The 18,820-nt window shown below is 41.4% G+C and overlaps 1 protein-coding gene across 2 annotated transcripts in view; it reads left to right on the forward strand.

The window, feature by feature from the left end:
- Window positions 1–1,639: 1,639 nt before the first annotated feature.
- HABP4 (hyaluronan binding protein 4) overlaps window positions 1,640–18,820 on the forward strand; it is a 42,403-nt gene continuing 25,222 nt past the window's right edge. The window contains exons 1-4 of one of the 2 annotated variants that reach the window (XM_036074730.2): window positions 1,640–2,135; window positions 6,772–6,934; window positions 13,414–13,554; window positions 13,787–13,855. In XM_036074730.2, coding sequence (XP_035930623.1) covers window positions 1,745–2,135; window positions 6,772–6,934; window positions 13,414–13,554; window positions 13,787–13,855 — 764 coding nt within the window. In that variant the 5' untranslated portion in view covers window positions 1,640–1,744. The remainder of the gene's footprint in view (window positions 2,136–6,771; window positions 6,935–13,413; window positions 13,555–13,786; window positions 13,856–18,820) is intronic. The other variant, XM_036074731.2, reaches the window with a different exon arrangement.

Consider the following 18,820-nt stretch of genomic DNA (forward strand, 5'->3'; position numbering starts at 1 on the left):
TAATAAGTCTGAGTTGGGAGTTTCCCCAGTGGGATAATCAAGGAATTAGGTTTTCTTCATCCCTCTGCTCTGCCATTCTCATAGTCACAATAAGGGACAGCAACTCCAGGCGTCATGTCCTCTTCACATAACAAGGAGCAAAGAATAGAGGTGGGAAACGGCAGATCCCTTCTCAACCTGTTTTTAGATATAAGAAAAATGTTCTCAGGAATCCTCCAGAATACTTCCCCTCAGAGAAGATCTGCACCAAGAGCCTATTCCTACACCAATCATTGGCAAGAGTATGGAATTACAGTGCATGATTTAAGATTAATCAAGTTTGAGGCTGGAAGGGGGCCCAGCTTCCCCTGGGCTGTACAGCCACCTGATGCCCTAACAAAATACAGGTTCTGGGAAAATGTAAGAGGAAAAGGAAGGGCTATGGGATAGGCAGGCAAGTGCCAGCACAACTTCCTGGAGGATTGCCCAGTTCAGAGCTCTCTGAGCTCCAGGCCTCAATTGAAAACCAAACAAACAAATGAAACAAAACCTCAACATGTCCAAAACTGAATTCATGATTCTGATCAAAATGGTCTCTTCCAGTGCTCTATTTCTTTGGAATGCACCACCATTCCAGCTGTAGAAGCTAGAAATACAGGAGTCATCATACCCTCTTCTTTTTCCTCAACACCCCTATCTAGTGCATCACCAAGTCCTGTTATGATAACCTCCAAAATAGCTCTTGAATCTACTAGTCTCTTCACCTCCACTGCCACCATTCTAATTCAAGTCACATGCATCAACTCTTCCCTGGAGCTCGGCAACAATCTTTTGCTTGGTCTCGTTGCAGCCATTCTGACCTGCCTCCAACCTAGTCCTTCGCATTTCAGCTAGAGTGGCCTTTTGGCCTTTTTAAATACATGCTTAGGCTTAAAATTTGCTTCCCACTGCTCCTAGAATAAAGACCAAAGTGAGGGTCTCCCCCAGCTCTTTGCAATTCAGTTACAATGGTTTCTTTTGAGTTTCAATGGGTTGTGCTCCATCCCACTTCAAGACATCTGTACTTGCGGTTGCTCCTGCCCCTGTCATCCCTCGTATCTCAGTTTAACCGTCACTTCCGAGGGAAAGCCTTTCCAGGTCTCCTAATTAGGTCAGGTCCCTTTGCTTCGGGCGCGTAAAAAAGTCTGTGCCTTTCGTTTAGGGCAGTTTTCTGTCTATAGACTAAGATACACGAAAACACGGAGCTAGTATCTCTGACGACATAATGCCTGGCACATAAGTGTTCAATACGTAGTTGAATGGCTAGATGAATATATAAACTTCAAAAAAGAGTGGCCCATAATGAATACAGACCCAGTCCCAGAAAGAATACAAATAATGGCTGTGACCCACCCGCACAGCCGAGCTGCCTGGACTGACTACAAGACTCGTTGCTCCTCCCAGTAGCTCCGCCCCTCGTGCCCCGCCCCTCTCTGCTGAGTCGGGGGAGGGGCATAGAGGTCGCGTGACGTGACAGCAGCCCGCCGTTGATTGGGCTTCCAGGGATGCCGGCTAGGAAAGAGGGCGTGTCTGCGTGCGCTGATTGGCTGTCGGGCGGCGCCTGGGCGGGCAGCGGTGGCGGCGGCGTGGGGGCGGGCGCCGGGAGGGACGGGATCGGGCAGGGCAGGGAGGGCGGCAGCAGCGGGCGGGATGGGCCCTCGCCACCGGCTTTGCTGAGATTCGCTCGCGTGGGCTGCCAGCGGCGGGCCCGCAGTGGCCGCGGGGCATGAAGGGCGCTCTGGGGAGCCCCGTGGCCGCGGCCGCCGCAGGCGCCGCGATGCAAGAGAGTTTCGGCTGCGTAGTGGCCAACCGCTTCCACCAGCTGCTGGACGACGAGTCGGACCCGTTCGACATCCTGCGCGAGGCCGAGCACCGGCGCCAGCAGCAGCTGCAGCGCAAGAGGCGCGACGAGGCGGCGGCGGCCGGGGCCGGCAACCGCGGCGGCAGGAGTCCGGCCGGGGCCTCGGGCCACAGACCTGGCGCGGGCGGCGGCCGGAGGGAGTCCCAGAAGGAGCGCAAGAGCCTCCCGGCCCCCGGCGCGCAGCAGCCGGACAGCCCCGGGGGCGGCCCGCTGCCACCCGGTACGCGTGCCCCGCCCGGCACCTGGGCACCCCCGGGTAGGCGCGGTGGGCGGGAGGGGAAGGAGAATGGGGTCATGGAGGTCACCCCTCCTCGGCCGCCTCTCGACCCCCAGGGAGGTCCAGATCCAGAAACGGAAGGGGCCTCGGGGAAGGCTTGGGTTAAGCTGAGGGTCCTTGTGGCGGAGGAAGGTAGGAAAAGAGGACGGGAGGGGGGTGTCACGCCCCTTCTGGCCTTTCCCAGCCCCTTGTGGGGGTGGGGGGGAGTGCGGGCGTGGAGTAAGGGTCTCACAATTCTGGAACTGAGCCTTTACAAGTTGGGCAAAGTTGAGGGGTACTGGTGGGGTGGTGTGTGTGGCGGGGATAACTGGGGTTCGCTACCCCGGGGAGCTCAAATCTAGAGCTAGCAGGGACCGGCTCCATCCTCCAGCCCAACCACTGCAAGATTCGGGTCGGGAGGAAAAAAAGAGAAGCGTGGTGGGGGGAGAGTGAGGAAGGAGGGCGCACCCGGGAGGTGGTGGCGAGAGCCCAGGGTGTGTGAAGAATCGCGGGGGTGAGGGGCTCGGGCCTCTGTGATGGAGCGAAGGCCTGGGTGACCGCGGGGGCGGGCTGTGACGTCAGGGCCGCGAGCAGAATGCGGCGGGGGCGGACGCGGGGTCCCCGGCTCTTTGCAGGCTCCGTAACTTCACCCCATCACCGTACACCCATCCCCTTACGGTGGCTTCCAGCAGCCAGCCCGCATCATTTTTCAACACAGCATGTAGTGTCGTTGGGATGTGTAACTTGTCATTAACTCAGGCTGCTTTAAGAAAAGCGTTTTTAACCTTTAACCTTTTCAACAAGAATATTCAAAGTTCCCCACACCCTGCTTAGCCAGATACCCCTGTCCGCATCTAGCCAGGGAGGGTGCTTAAGAGTCGTTTATCACCTGAACTGCATCAGTTCATAGTCTGCAAGACTCCACCTGTGTTTCCAATGTTTTCCTAAAGTAAGGCAGTGGTCCTAGGGTTTGCTTTTAAAAGAGTGTTAAGATGTGTGGTTCGACCACTCGAGCCATTGTATTCAACTCGGCTTTACTGGCTTGTTCCTTGATTACAACTGTGCTTCCCAGCCCTGAGATTACAACTTCTGACTTAAGTGACTTTGGTGCAGCTAGGTAATGTTTATCTGTGAAAACTTCAGTCCAACAATATCACTAGAGAATGAGAAAAGTCACTGTAATAAAGATGTTGAAAATTATTTTAAATGCTACTGGATATCTGAAAACCCCATGCTGGTAGGCCAGTACGTTTATGAGCCTATTTAAACGGTGAATGAGACGAGATATATTGTACATTTTGTGTTATGTTCTCATTTTTCTCATATATCTATTTAGATAAATATAGTAATGAAAGAACTGAGGAAGGCTAAGCGTTTCCTCTCCCTTTACTTTTTAACAAATGAAAATAATGTATCCTTTAGAATAGTATGAAACTGCATTCAGTGCTATCTGTTAACATATTGCTTTTTAACCGTTTTAATATTAAAAATCATGCATTTTTATTATAAGAATTTTGAACAATTCCAAAATGTGTGAAGTAAAAATCTCCTATTTTTCTTACTTGTTAACACCTTGCATTTATGTACATACAGAGCTATTTCTTTTTTCCTAAATTTAAATGATATATAAACTGAGTTACAACCTGCTTTCACTTAGCATTTTAACTAGTGGGTTTATAACATTTTTCTGTCAATTGTTCATGATCCAGATGATCTGGCTTTTATATCTAGATCTATATTAAAGATCTTTTGTGAATTTTTTAGTTAAAATGGCAATTTTGTCATTTGTCAGTTCTTTTTCAGACGTGTTATTTCAGGAGCAAACAACTCATTAATTTCCATTCATGTAGTTACTGTACTAAATTTATAGAGAGCTACTCTCTAAAGGTTTTGTAGCCCTAACTGATATGGACTGTACTTTTCTAACATTCAAAATTTTTAATTTAGTTAGAATATTATAAGTGAATGCTCAGTGTGGACAAGAATCAAAGTCAAAACATATTTGACATTTATTGGAAACATTTTTGGATGTGGATGTGGAAATCATAAGATTTTCCCATAGAAACAGGTTTTTAATGCCCTTCACTATTTAAGAACATATATAGATCCTTGGATGAGCCTTGTTCAAGAAATTCATTCTTGAAATCCATAGAGGCTATTTCAGCTTCACTTTGCCTAACCTTTCAGAACTATTGTCTTTGAGTCAAAGCTCAACTTTATTTTGTAGGAAATCTCGCTGTAAATTTTATTGTATTCTGTCCCTTCATACGGGCTTGGGTTTAGAACAGTGATCAGACAGCATGTGCCAGGCTTTTATTGGAAAGGGCTAGAGGAATTCAGTGTTTGCATTATCTGCTTGGAGCTGCTGACCCAGCACAGAAACAAACTAGGTTCAGTTGCAGTCTTGATCTCGTAGCAGTAAATTGTGGGGAAAAAACTGGACCCCTTTTATCTTTGGGTTTTGGGGAGAGAATGAAATGTTTGCAGTGTATTTGTAATTATTCTAATAAGTAGCCAGTTGTATTTAATGGTTTTTAATTTGTACACCAAAACTTTGGAAGACGTTTTAATACAAAGTATGCAGTAAATGTCACTTTAAGTTTTGAATGGTGAATTCCAAATTTAATTGATACATTTAAAAAAATAACCTTGAGGAAGCAAAAAGGGATAGCTCCTAAATAATTCTGTAGTTAAGTGGAAATACTAAGATTTTTAAAAATAGGTTATAAATAGGAAATTTGAAGCTGCATTAAAATAACTTTTTACATTGAGGGAAAAGTATTGAAAAGTATTGTTGCTGTTGGCATATTAGCTGATTTCATAGTCTATTGTAGTTTTCAACTTGTTAGATAATTAACTTTCGTAATAACATTTTCTACCTAACATTTCAAATTGGATCTCTATTAGTAATATACATGCCCTCAGATTTGGCATTGCATACTCCTGGGACAAGTGTCAGTCTCTTTTTTGTTTCTGCAAGAGAAGCTTAATGATCTATTTATGACAACATCTTTCCCATATCCCAAACATGTCATAAGCTAGATTGTGGCATCAGTACAGGATGCAAACTGGATTTAAGCATCTCTAGGTTATGGGACATTAACTTAAGATTGAACTTAGATTTATTATGTAACTTTTCACATTTGAAAAAAATAGTTTATGTTAACTAACAAGTAATAAATTGCACAATTTTATGTTAGTGGTGTCACAGACTTGATTTTTGCTTTAAAATGGGATCAGTAAGGTATTGGAACTATGTTAATATTTACATGTGCCCAATAAAAAGTTCAGATAGGAAATATTCGGTAGGAAAACAAAAATATGTATAAACATATATTCCTTAAGAGTCATGTGTTATCTAAGTAAGAGAGGAATCTAGGAATTTAAAAAATACCCGTTAACTCAAATACATTTAATATTTTTATAGCCATACAACCAATGTGAAGGGTAAGCTATACCAAGGAAAATCAAAGCTACTATAATAAAAATAGTACATCCCCTGTTTGAGATGGAGACCTTTTAAATGCATATAATGAAAAATAAATACATATTTGGGAGATGATTTAAGAGGCGACAGATTTCTTCACAGTGTATTTACCAAGTATTAGCTGCCTTCAGACATGGAATCTAAGTATTTTTAAAGCATCAAAACTAGAGAGGAGTAAAGTGAGAGAGAGAGAGGGAGAGATTGAAGCCTATAGTGGCCATGGCTGAGTGCTGGTTTCTCTGCAAATGAGATGTCCCTTTGAGTGCCGACTGGTCCTTGTATGAGTTGGCAAATAGCAGCTTGGCCTCATATTGAGAAGTATGATCATAAATGCATAAAACTCAACAAAGCACAAGAGCAGGAAAATCTGTTTTCAAGCAAAAAAAGATAAACAGTACGACTATTTAGAAATGAAAACCTTAGTAGCCAATGATAAACCATAGTTTATCTAAAGTGCAATCTGAAATACAGAGTGTTTATCCTTTAATTTTTCTGTATGGAGCTTAACTACCATGTTTTAATAAAGTTGCTTTTGTCAAAAGTAGTTAGTTTAGCAAACATGTCTATCCAGAGCTGTCACACTCTGAGATACCTGTCATTATAGGTTAGTTGGTATAGTTTATATTTCCTAGGACAAAAGAGAGAGAACATAAGTATCTTAGAAGTTTTATTAGGAAGTACAGTTGACCCTCAAGTAACGTGGTGGGGATTAGGGGCACCAACCTCCCGTGCAGGTAAAAATCCACATATAACTTCTGACTTCCCAAAAACTTAACTACTAATACCCTACTGTTGACTGGAAGCCTTACCAACAACAGTCAGTTAGTGTGTATTTTGTGTATGTATTATGTATTGTATTCTTACAGCAGATAAGCTAGAGAAGACAATACATTGACACCACTGTACTGTATCTAAAAAAATCCAGGCCTGCGTGGGGCCACGCACTTCAAACCGGTGTTGCTCGAGGGTCAACTGTAGTTGACTCTGGGCCCTGGCAGTATCCACAACTTTTTTCTTCTCTGAATGTTTCTGAACTTCCCAGATTTTCCTATGACTTTGACTTCCAGAAAAGTGGAATTTAAAACTCTCTGTAAACATGCTGTCATGGACCTGGTGTCCCAGCTGTCCCTTCTGATTTGTCCCTGGCAGGCCAGAGGCGAGCTCCCAGAAGAGGGGAGCAACAGGGATGGAATGACAGCCGGGGGACGGAGGTGACACTTGACCGAGCAGAGCGCAGATCCTACAGGGAGTATCGACCCTATGAGACCGAGAGACAGGCGGACTTTACACCTGAGAAGTTCACAGATGAAAAGTATGTACTGCAGACCTCGGCCAGGAGGGTTGGTGGGGAGCCAGAGGGTTTTAAGAGAACTGCTACCTTTTCATGGTGCCAGTCCTGGGAATATTTTGCCGATTGAAGTTGGCAGTTACTTTAGTTGACACAGGAGGGAAATGATTATATGGTGAAAAATGAATTATTTATTGGTATAACTACACAAAGCACTCCTGTAAAAAACTAGACAGGAGTCTGTTAAACTGGTTAAATTTTCTTTTGCAGTATAGGCTTGGGATATAATTATGGTTTTGACTTAATATTACTAATTTAGACTACTAACAAATTTATTTATTTATTTTTATTATTATGTTAATCACCATACATCACATCATTAGTTTTTGATGTAGTGTTCCATGATTCATTGTTTGTGTATAACACCCAGTGCTCCATGCAGAACGTGCCCTCTTTAATACCCATCACCAGGCTAACCCATCCTCCCACCCCCTCACCTCTAGAACCCTCAGTTTGTTTCTCAGAGTCCATTAGACTACTAACAAATTTAAACAAGTTCCTGGCCCCATGGTTAGGCCAATTGGCTATCATGATGACATTTTAAGAAGAACTAATACAGTGTGTGACACCAATTTCTGGCTCCCATACCTTCCCCTAGAAAGTACTCTGAACTGGAAGGTGGTCTCAGGCTGGTGTGGCTGGACGCCACTCCTGAGTGATGGGGCAGTGGGCGGGCTACCTGTGCCTACCTGTACATGGAGAGCAGTTCTTGGGGTCTCCTGCTTGCTACCAACATGACAGGTGCCCGCTGCCTCAAGTTTTTGTTTAATAATTCAACCTGCACAACACTGAGTTTAGATTAAACAAACAACTTGTGAATCACATTTAAAGGAAAATAGGTCGAAAAGGCTGAGGGAGACTAGAACAGTGTGTGTTGACACTATCAGCTGTGAGTAGTTTCATGACAAGGGAGCCATTATTCCCAAAGTCTTTCAACTTCTTGACTACTGATTCCACTTAGGATCCTGGCTACAAGTTAACCAAAGGACATGGCTTTGTAAAACCATGTTCATTAACCACCCCCACCCTCCCCAAAAGTGCAAAAGTCCAGCAGAGTAGCTCAGTCTGGGAGGGCAGAGGCAGGCGGTGACTTCAACAGATCTGTTCCCTAGAAGTTACATGGTCAGAACATCAAGATGCTGTATCTGCCGCCATGTTGGAGGGTGAGGGAAGAGAAAGGCTTAATTCTGCTATTTTTGGTGATTACTTCAATTTTGCTGTGTAATGGCCATAGTCTGCTTGCTTACAAAAAGCCTTCTGGATCAGAGCTATTTATTTGGGGAAGCATATGTGTATTTTTTTTCTCACTTCAGGGATTTATTCTGTGGAGATAAGGAAATTATAGCTCAAAAGCACAAACTCATGTTTCCAGCTTTTTTAAGTAGCAAAATGAGTCCTTAAAAAGGGTGAGTATATGTTAACACAAAACAATGCCTATTAAGTGAAATCATACATGTATATAAGGGTGGGGGTAGGGTGGGATATGGGATTATGGAGAGATTTTTCTTTTTCTTTAAAAATAATTTCAGATTTATAGAAAGTTGCAAGACTTAGACAAAGAATTCCTATATATATCCCCACCCAGATTCCCCAAATGTTAACATTTCCGTTATCATACCCCCCTCCTTCCCTTCCTTTACACACACACACACACACACACTCACCTTTTTTCTTTGACATTTAAGAGTAAGGTACAGAAATATCTCTTTATCCCTAAATACTTTAAATGTATTTCCTAAAAACATGGTACAGTTATCCAACTCTTTAACACTGATACAATTCTGTTATCTAATCCTCTAAATCATGTAATCTACAGAGTACTCACATTTGACCAGTTGTCCTAATAATGCCCTTTTAGCAAAAGAAAAAAAAATGCCTGGTTCAGGATGCAGTCCAGGAAGGTGCATTGCACTTAGTTGTCTTTAATGTAGAACAGCTCCTTAGTCTTCCTTTATCTTTTATGACTTTGACATTTTGGAAGAGTGTGGGCCAGTTATTTTGTAGGACAGCCCAGAATTTGAGTTTGTCTGATGTTTCTTCATGGAATGATATTATGCACTCTGGCAGGAATACCACAGAAGTGATGTCTCGTGTCCTTCTCGTGTATTACATTAGGTATATGTAGGTAATTTTTACCTTCAAGGAAATTTGAAATTATTTTTGATAAGTCATGTACTATCAGAAAAGTTATTTTCCTTAATTTCTTAAAAAGTACTCTCCTATTAATAAAGATCCATAAGGCAATTTGACCATTTAGAAAATGCATGCAATTATAAAGAAAATTAAAACTACTTATCTTACCATCTAAGATGATTACTCTTAACACTGGCCTAATTTTTTCCTTTTTTTCTTATACATAGATACACTTAAATATTAAGATGATAATACATATGTACTGAGTCCTTTATATGCTTTCAATTCCACTTGACATGGCAGAAGTGTTTTCCATGTCCTTAACAATGTTTGGTAAACATTTTTTATGGTTCTATTATGTGTTGTTTGGATGCAGTACAATGTAATCATTCCCTTAGGGTTGGACCTTTCCTAGATGGGAGCTCTAGAAGTGGGAACCATAAAGCAGTGGTCCTTAACTGGGTGTCATGTATCCTAGGACCCAGTTTGTGCTTTAGTGCAAGTTTGGTTGGGTACATAGAGTGTGAAAACAAATTAGCGTAAGGGGGGATCTTTTGATACATAGTGACCCAGTCACTATCCTACTAACCTGCCCACTTACTCTATCACTAACAATCTATAAGAGCATTTCTCATAGCTCTTTCTCCAGGTTTGAATATAATAAATTGAACTTTCTTCTTTGCTTTTTTGATAGTGAAAAATCGTATCACCTTGCGTTTTCTATGATACCTATACATGTTTATTGGACAGAATTATAGAATCCTGATAATCTTTTTTTTTTTTTTTTAAGAGAGAGAGCATGCATGCACAGAGGATGGGGCAGAGGGAGAGGGAGAAAGAGGATCTTAAGCAGGTTCCATGCCCACCGTAGAGCCAGGTGCAGGCTCATTCTCACAACCCTGAGATCATTACCTGAGCTGAAGTCAGGAGTCAGATGCTTAATCGACTGAGCCACCCAGGCACCCCTAGAATCTTGATAATCTCAACAGACTATATCTAATTCAGTCCTGTCCATGTTTATGAATGGGGAAACAAAGACCCAGAGTTGCAGTGATGGGTACTCTGGTCACAGCTGGCTCACGTGGATTTTTATTCCACTAAGGCAGAACACATATTTTCATATAGAAGCAGTGTCAGAAATGGTGCTGGGAGTAGCTGTCCGTGTGGCTCAGGTGCAGAGATCAGCCAGGTATCTTGCATATGGTGGGGGGTGGGGGGCGCACCACTACTGTTTTTAATGCAGGAGGAATTTTTCTTTAGGCTCCAAATAATGAACTTAAGTGAACTCTTTGAACATAGGCTATTAGGAAATTAGTCTGCTTCTGTCTGGATTATTTTGACTCTTTGGCTCTTCCTGAAGTTTACTGCTAGTCATTCAAAGTCTGTTCCAGTTCTGAAAGAATCACTTACTCAGATGTTTGTTTGGTTTTTTTTTCTTCTCATAAGGAAGCATTTTAAAAAATTGGGATAAAATATATATAGCATAACATTTACCATTTTAACCACTTATAAATGTATGGCAGTGCAGTGCATTAAATACATTCACATTGTTGTACAACCAGCACCACCATCCTTCTCCAGAACATTTTTATCTTTCCAGAGTGAAACTCTGTACCCAGTAAACACTAACCCCTCACTTTCCCCTCCATGAACTTCATTCCCTTTACCTGTAAAACAGGTACTTGTGTCTGCTTATGAGGATTATTGTCAGAGAGTGGATTACAGGGATGTAAAGCACGGTGCTTGGCTGAAATGTTATTTTCCTTGCTTTTGCTTGTGAGTACAACACAAATCAAGCTTCCTAAATAGAGTACAGGATTTCTCAATGCTCACTAACCTGTAAAAAAAAAAAAAGGATATGTTTTATTGTTCCACCTTTTAGTATATGTGCTGCCAACACAAGCACAGAGAGGATATGTTTTATGATCAAGGGATTATAGAGAAGCAATTGAGAATAGATTTAATTGGGAGAAGGGGGTGGGTAATCTGGGGAGTAAAGAAAAAAATGGTTCAAGGGATTAAAATAAACCAGAACACACAGGGCTATTTTAGGGTCAGTTTCAATCGCTATTATATTTTAAAGGACTTTGTATTTTATTGGTATCTGATGTAGATTTCATGTAAATTTAGACCTGATTTTGACTGTTGGCATTATTTTCCATGTATGTTTTGGCGTTTCATTTCCTCTCAATATTTAAGTACATTTTTTTTTTCTTTTATGGCCCTGTCCAACTCCCTTGTTAAGAACTTATTGTTACTTTAATTTTGTCATTGTTTTAGAACTCTGCTTCAGATATTTATCAACATGTAATCAATTTTATGACAATTTCTATTTAAAAATTTTGTTTTGGGGTGCCTGGGAGCCTCAGTCCGTTAAGCAGCTGACTCTTGATTTTGGCTCAGGTCATGATCTCAGGGTGGTGAGATAAGTCCCGTGTGGGTTCCACGCTCAGTGGGGAGTCTGCTTAAGATTCTCTCCCTCTCCTTCTGCCCTTCCACGCCACGTGCGCACATTCTTTTTCTCTCTCTCTAAAATAAATAAATATTAAAAAAAAAAAAAGAATACAAATTTTGTTTTGGTTGGGGTGGAGGAGGTGGGAGGAGAAAAGCCAACCTAGAGAATGTATTTAGGATGATGTTTCTTGTAAGAGCCTTGCATAAAGTTAATGATTGGTGATTCTGTATTTTTTTAATCTTTTTAAATAGGAGAATAGTGAGTTTTGTATCTTTTTACCCACTCTCATATAGTAGCTTTTTAATGTAACATTTTCAGCCATAGCAGTAGACTGGAACATATCTCCCGGTTTGGGTGCTTGAGCTACTAACACCACTAGGGTTCAGTAAGTAATTTGTCATGATTGTAAATGTTTTGTAAAGCCTTGACAAATTAGAAAATATAATTTATCTTATTCAAGTAAGGTTGTAATGATGAAAAAGATGCCCTTCCTACAGTAGCTTCAAGTCCTCATAAAAAAATGACAGTGACTAGAGACGTGGCCAGGAATGGGTGTGAGGAGAAGTGGGTGGGCGGTCAGGCCTTGGACCAGCGGATGTGGCAGGGGACGAAGGGAAGACAGTTGAAGACCGCTGGTTCTTGGCTTAGGTACTTCGTGCTGTGAGTTGGGGACCATAGGAGGAGCACGGGGTCAGTGTTGGTCACGTATCTGCAGGACCAGGGCATGGACAGAGGGTATGTCCAGGAAGTAACTGGCTTTGTGGCCTGGAATCAGAGACCCCAATGAGAGACGCAGGGTCACATGAATGAAGGTCACACAGCAGTAGCGTAGAGATGAGGACGATGTGTGCCAGAAATAGGAAGTCAGGAATGCAGGTACACGTAAGGACAGTCAGGTACCCGGAAGAACGAGGGAGGCATCTGTGTGTGGAGCACCAAGACTAGTGAGATGAAAGAGGCAAGGTATAGAACTGGTCCCTTTATGTGACTCTGGATGTGCCTACCTGTGAGAAGTGGAATTGGGTAGCTAAGGAGCAAGGGGAATAGCTTGTGAATTTTGTACCCTGTTTCAGTATGACCTATTACAAAAATAGTTTTCTAAGGACAGGCAGGGAAAGAGAAGTCAGAGAGGTCAGAGGAAAATTAACGGTCAGCAGTGTCCAATGATGAATAGGGGTCAAATGACATAAAGACAAAAGTTGCTGTTGGCTTTAACAACAAGGAGCTTCAGCTGTCTTTGGAAGTTTGTGTAGGGCAGTGGGGGTAGAATTGAGTTGGTTGCAGGTTAATGTTTTCAGCCCCAAGTGTCACTCACTGACTGGTTGTGTTTGGGAGAGGGAGATTTGGGAGGGGGCATAATTTGAAGTTAAATTATTTCTGTTATACAAAACATTCCAAATTTAACTTGAATATTGAATATTAGAGCTGGGATGAATCTTGGAGTTTATCTAACCTCATTTTATAAATGAGGAAACCAGATCCAGAGAAAGGGATGCCCCTCCACAGTAAGACCTGCCCAGGACCTGCTTCTCTCGTCTGGCATCCTCACTAGCAGCCATGTGACCTTGGGCAAGTTACCTACCTCCTTTGTGCCTCTTGTTTCCTGAGTTGTGGACGATAGTTGTATACTGTAGTTCTGTTTATGAGAATTAATTTCTGTATGTGACGTGCTCAGAACAGTGCTTCAGGTAGTAAGTAGTATTCGGTAAACATTAACTATTACTTTATTTTTCAAGCCACTGTTCTTTCCAGTATATTTCAGCCATCGTGTCCTTCTAGAATTTTTTTTCTGAAAAGAGTCTTCTTAGCCCTTTAATGCAGTTCACCACTTTTGATTATACCCGTCTCTTTCTAGACCCATTGACAGGTTTGATCGAGACAGACCCCTGAGAGGCCGTGGAGGCCCAAGAGGGGCCATGCGAAGCCGAGGCAGAGGCGGCCCCGGGAACAGAGCTTTCGACGGTTTTGACCAGAGAGGGAAACGAGATTTTGAGAGGTATGGTGGGAATGAGAAAATGTCAGTTCCTCTGGAACTGCTGTTTTCGCTTTATGGTCTTGGTGATACATGGTACGAATCTGTTATGTGTTAATATTTAGTTGACTTTATATAGTGTGCTCTTATTCCTGAGGGAGCTGATCCTGGGACAGCTTTTCTGATCAGCTTTTCTGATTTGGAGATTGACTGGAGACCACCTTCCAGTTTAAGGGAATATTCTTTCTTTCTCTAGAGCAATCAGAACCGAAGACAACATGGGTGGATGTGGAGTTCGAACCTGGGGATCAGGTAAAGATACCAGGTACGGTGCAAATGTGTGCCTTCTGTGAACCTACAGTTAGGTGGAAATCTGGATCTTTATTTTCCTTTCGTAAAAAGTACTCTCTGTTGTGCTTTCAGTGGCTTTATATTTGTGTGCCATTAGGTAGAGATTCGTTTTAGGCTTTTGTTTAGTGAGATGACTTCTTAAAGCATGTTTGCTATGTTGCAATTAGATTTGAAAACGACTTTGAAAGTTCTTTTATCATATTTTAGCCCAAACAAATTTGTATTTGCTGATGCCCTAGCACATGGCACTGTACATAGGCCTCAGAATGCTTTTTAAATTCCTGGATATTCTATACTTTACTTTTCTGTGACCTCCCCAAGTTCTCGTATACATTGCATCTTGATTTTATGAAATCATTTGCAGGTCAAGCTCAATGACAAGTTTCACTGAAGGTTCAAATCTGATATTTTTCTGAGGCTTCATAGTGTCTCAGATCTGTGCCAGTTTTACTACTTAGAAGAGGTACTTGGTTCTGCTGTTTCATTTCATGGCTGCAGGGACAGTGCCTTCCTGTGTCTGCAAAGACTGGGCAGCAAGTGCTTCCGGGCAGTGCTGGGCAAGGAAGGCGTCCCCCAGCGCATGTTGTGGGGCAGGCTTTCCAAGCCTTGTCCTTGAGAGGAAAAAGAAACTTGTTGAATGTTTCTCAGTATAGGGTTTGATAGGATCTTGATTATGAATCTTTTAATTTTGTTTATTTTTACTTTGATAATATATACTTTAAAAAGTAATACCTCTGAGTCACCTGATTTATCACCTTGTTTAACACCATCAGTCCAGGGGCGCCTGGGTGGCTCAGTTGGTTAAGCATCCAGCTCTTGGTTTCAGCTCCGGTCATGATCTCAGGGTGGTGGGATCAAGTCCTGTGTCTGGGCTCCCCGCTCAGCAGGGAGTCTGCTTGAGGTTCTCTCCCTTTGCTGCTCCTCTGCCTCTCTAAAATGAATAAATAAATCTTCTAAAAAAAATAAAAGTTTGAGGGTTTTGCTGTAGTTAGTATTCCTCTTTGAAGGCATTGGCAGTGCTAACTAAATTTAAGGATAAGATGTTTTCAAAATGGTACAGTGAGCCATTTCCAATGTTAATGGTTTTCTTCAGCAGTTTGACAGTGGGTGCCTGTGTTGAAAGTAGAATTTTCTCTATTTGTGGTAATTAAAAAAATCAGATATCAGATATTATTTTCTCGGTACCAATTGAAACACGCCCACAAAAGCAGTTTTCAGTAATGGTGCCTTCCAATTTTTATTTCAAAGAGCAAGATGGTCTTATGTAATAATCAAGTAACATTCGATTAAAATCTGTTCACGGTCATAGATTTGGGTAAGTGTGAAGTCTGAATTTGAACTAGATAACAAAGCCTTGAGGTGTTTAACATCGCTTTGTGGAATGTACTTGTGCAAACAGACATTTTCTGCATTCATATAACTGAAGTCAAAATATACACATGGGCCCTGGGGCTTTATCTCTTTTCTGTAGATCCAGCATTGATTATCTACTTTCAACAAAATAACAAAATCCACCAACATAAATTGTTGCTAATTTTGAAACCCCATGGTTCTGTAGTTCTGTAAGAGCTGTAAGCACATTAGTTTTTTGTTTATTCATTAAATAATTTAGATCAACACAGGAGGGAGATCTGTGATTTCTCTCCTTTTTTAAGATCAGCTGCTCAAGTTTAAGAAATGCTGGTGTTTACATCGCCCTTTTATGATTTTTAATTGTTGAAAGCTATGAATTACCAATATACCTATGGTTTTTATCCCCTTGGTTTATTATGTTGCCAGGGGAATAAAGAGAAAGTTGGAGTAATTTGTGTGCTGCTGCTAGACTTCGGGGCTCCTGGGTTCCAGAACCTTCTGTGACCCTGCCCAGGTCAGCTGATGTGCAGAGGCAGCCTCTGTGAAGGGGCCTCTACCAGGCAGAGCGGCAGCCGCGTCCTTCCAAACTCAGAGTGCATTTGATTTCCGACCATTTTTTTAAAAGTAAAAATTAATTATTTGGAGCGCCTGGCTGCCTCAGTCAGAAGAGCATGCAGCTCCTGATCTTGGGGTCCTGAGTTCAAGCCTCACAGTGGGTGTAGAGATTACTAAAAAAAATAAATAAACTTTGAAAAAATTAATTATTCAAATTCTGGATCTAAAAAATTATTTTTAAAGTTCAGTACAATAGCTTTGCATGATGAATAAAAAAACTTAAATGTAAAGTCAATTCTGTTATTACAGTTCAATTTATCTTTGCTTTTTAAAAAATAGCTTATGTTGTGATACTTTTTCCTTAATGGGAGATGAAAAAGTGCTGGGGTCTGTATGTAGAGTATGAAATATTTCTAAGGGATATACTTATAGTGACTAATTTTAGCATTTCCCTGAAAATGAAATTTCTTTTGCTGGGACTGGTTGTTTTTTTTTTTTTTTTAAAGATTTTATTTATTTATTTGACAGAGAGAGACACAGTGAGAGAGGGAATACAAGCAGGGGGAGTGGGAGAGGGAGAAGCAGGCTTCCCGCGGAGCAGGGAGCCCGATGCAGGGCTCGATCCCAGGACTCCGGGATCATGACCTGACCCGAAGGCAGACGCTTAACGACTGAGCCACCCAGGCGCCCCAGGACTGGTTTTTTTAAAGTAATAATCATGTAGGATTAACGCTAACATAAAAAGGAAAATTTAAGATCATGTGTATTAGAATTCAAATTGTGTCTCATTGTGCTATAATTTCTAATCTGTAGGTTGTATTTAGATGTGATGGTATATAAATTGATGTTTCAGAGCCTTATTTTTCTGGCACAGTTATCACCAGCCTGTTTGTTTTCTGCACACTCATTATTGTGGAATGTTTCCATCATTTTCTAAAAGTTTGATATGGTGTATTCTTGTGTATTGTGAGTCATTTGACACTTGTAGGTTGAGAATTTTTTAAATTTTTTATTGAATTATAGTTGACATACAATATTGTATTAGTTTGAGGTGCATGACATAGTGATTTAACAATGATATACACTGTGAAATGCTTACCACATTAACTGTAGTTTCCATCTGTCACCACCATAAAAAGTATTACAGTATTACTGACTATATTCCCTATGTTGTACTTTTCATCTCCAGGACTTGTTTATGCCCCTACTGCAACTGCCTGTTTGTTCTCTGTATTTATGAGTCTTTTTTTCTTCATTTGTTTTGTTTTTTAGATTACACGTGTGAGTGAAATCACATGGTATTTGTCTTTCTCTGTCTTCACTTACCATAATATCTTTAGGTCCATCCATGTTGTCACAAATGGCAAGATTTTATCCTTTTTTATGGCTGATAATATCCCATTGTACATATATAGGACATCTTCTTTATCCATTCATCTGTCAGTGGGCACTTAGATTTCTTCCATATCTTTTTTTTTATAAAGGAATTTTTTTTTTTTTTAAGATTTATTTATTTATTTATTTGACAGAGAGAGAGACACAGCAAGAGAGGGAACACAAGCAGGGGGAGTGGGAGAGGGAGAAGCAGGGAGCCCGATGTGGGGCTCGATCTCAGGACTCTGGGATCATGACCTGAGCCGAAGGCAGACGCTTAACGACTGAGCCACCCAGGTGCCCCTGATTTCTTCCATATCTTGACTATTGTAAATGTTGCAATAAATAAAAGGGTGCATATAGCTTTTAAAATTCATCTTTTGGGGATCCTGGGTGGTTCAGCTGGTTAAGCATCTGCCTTTGGCATGGGTCATGATCCCGGAGTCCCAGGATCAAGTGCTGCATCGGGCTCCCTGCTCGGTGAGGAGTCTGCTTCTCCCTTTTGCCCCTCACCCTGCTCGTGCTTTTGCTCTCTCTCTCTCAAATAAATAAATAAAATTAAAAAAAAATAAAAAATAAAAAAATAGAATTCATCTTTTGGGGCACCTGAGTGGCTCAGTTGTTAAGCGTCTGACTCGGGATTTTGACTCAGGTTGTGGGATTGAGCCCTGCATCAGGCTCCATGCTTGGTGGGGAGTCTGCTTGGGATTCTCTCTCCCCCTCTGCCCCTCTCCCCGCTTGTGCACACACTCTCTCTCTTAAATAATCTTATAAATAAATAAGTAAATACATACATACATACAATTCATCTTTTCATTGGGGGGGTGGGGTAAATACCCAAAGTGGCATTGCTGGATCATAGGGTAATTCTATTTTAATTGTTTGAGTAACCTCCATACTGTTTGCCGTAGTGGCTGCACCAATTTATATTCCCACCGACAGTGCACAAGGATTCCCTTTTCTCCACATCCTCAGCAACACTTGTTACTTCTTGTCTTTTTAATACTAGCTATTCTGACTGGTGTGAGATTGTATCTCATTGTGGTTTTGATTTTTGCATTTCCCTGATGATGAGTGATGTTGAGCATCTTTTCATGTATCTGTTGGCCATCTGTATGTCTTCTTTGAAGAATTTTTAAATTGGACTGTTAGGTTTTTTTGGTGTTGAATTGTATGAGTTCTTTATATATTTTGGATATTGACCCCTTTTCAAAGATCTTCTCCCATTCAGTAGGTCGCCTTTTCATTTTCTTGATGGTTTCTTTCATTGTGCAAAGCTTTTTATTTAGTTTGATGTAGTCCCAATAGTCTGTTTTTGCTTTTGTTTCCCTTGGCTGAGGAGAAAAATATTGCTAAACAGATGTCCAGGAGTTTCATACCTGTGGTTGGTTTGTTTCTTTCTTTCTCTCGGGAATTTTATGGTTTCAGTTTTTACATTCAGGTCTTTAATCCATTTTGATTTTATTTTTGTGTATGGTGTAAGGAAGTGGTCCAGTTTCATCCTTTTGCATGTAGCCGTCCAGTTTTCCCAATACTACTTGTTGAAGAGGCTGTCTTTTCCCCATTGCATGTTCTTGCCTCCTTTGTCATAGACTAGTTGACCATATAAGCATGAGTTTAGTTCTGGGCTCTCTTCTGTTGCATTGATCTATATCTT

This window comes from Halichoerus grypus, chromosome 14, assembly GCF_964656455.1.
Source record: "Halichoerus grypus chromosome 14, mHalGry1.hap1.1, whole genome shotgun sequence".
NCBI classification, from domain to species: domain Eukaryota; kingdom Metazoa; phylum Chordata; class Mammalia; order Carnivora; family Phocidae; genus Halichoerus; species Halichoerus grypus.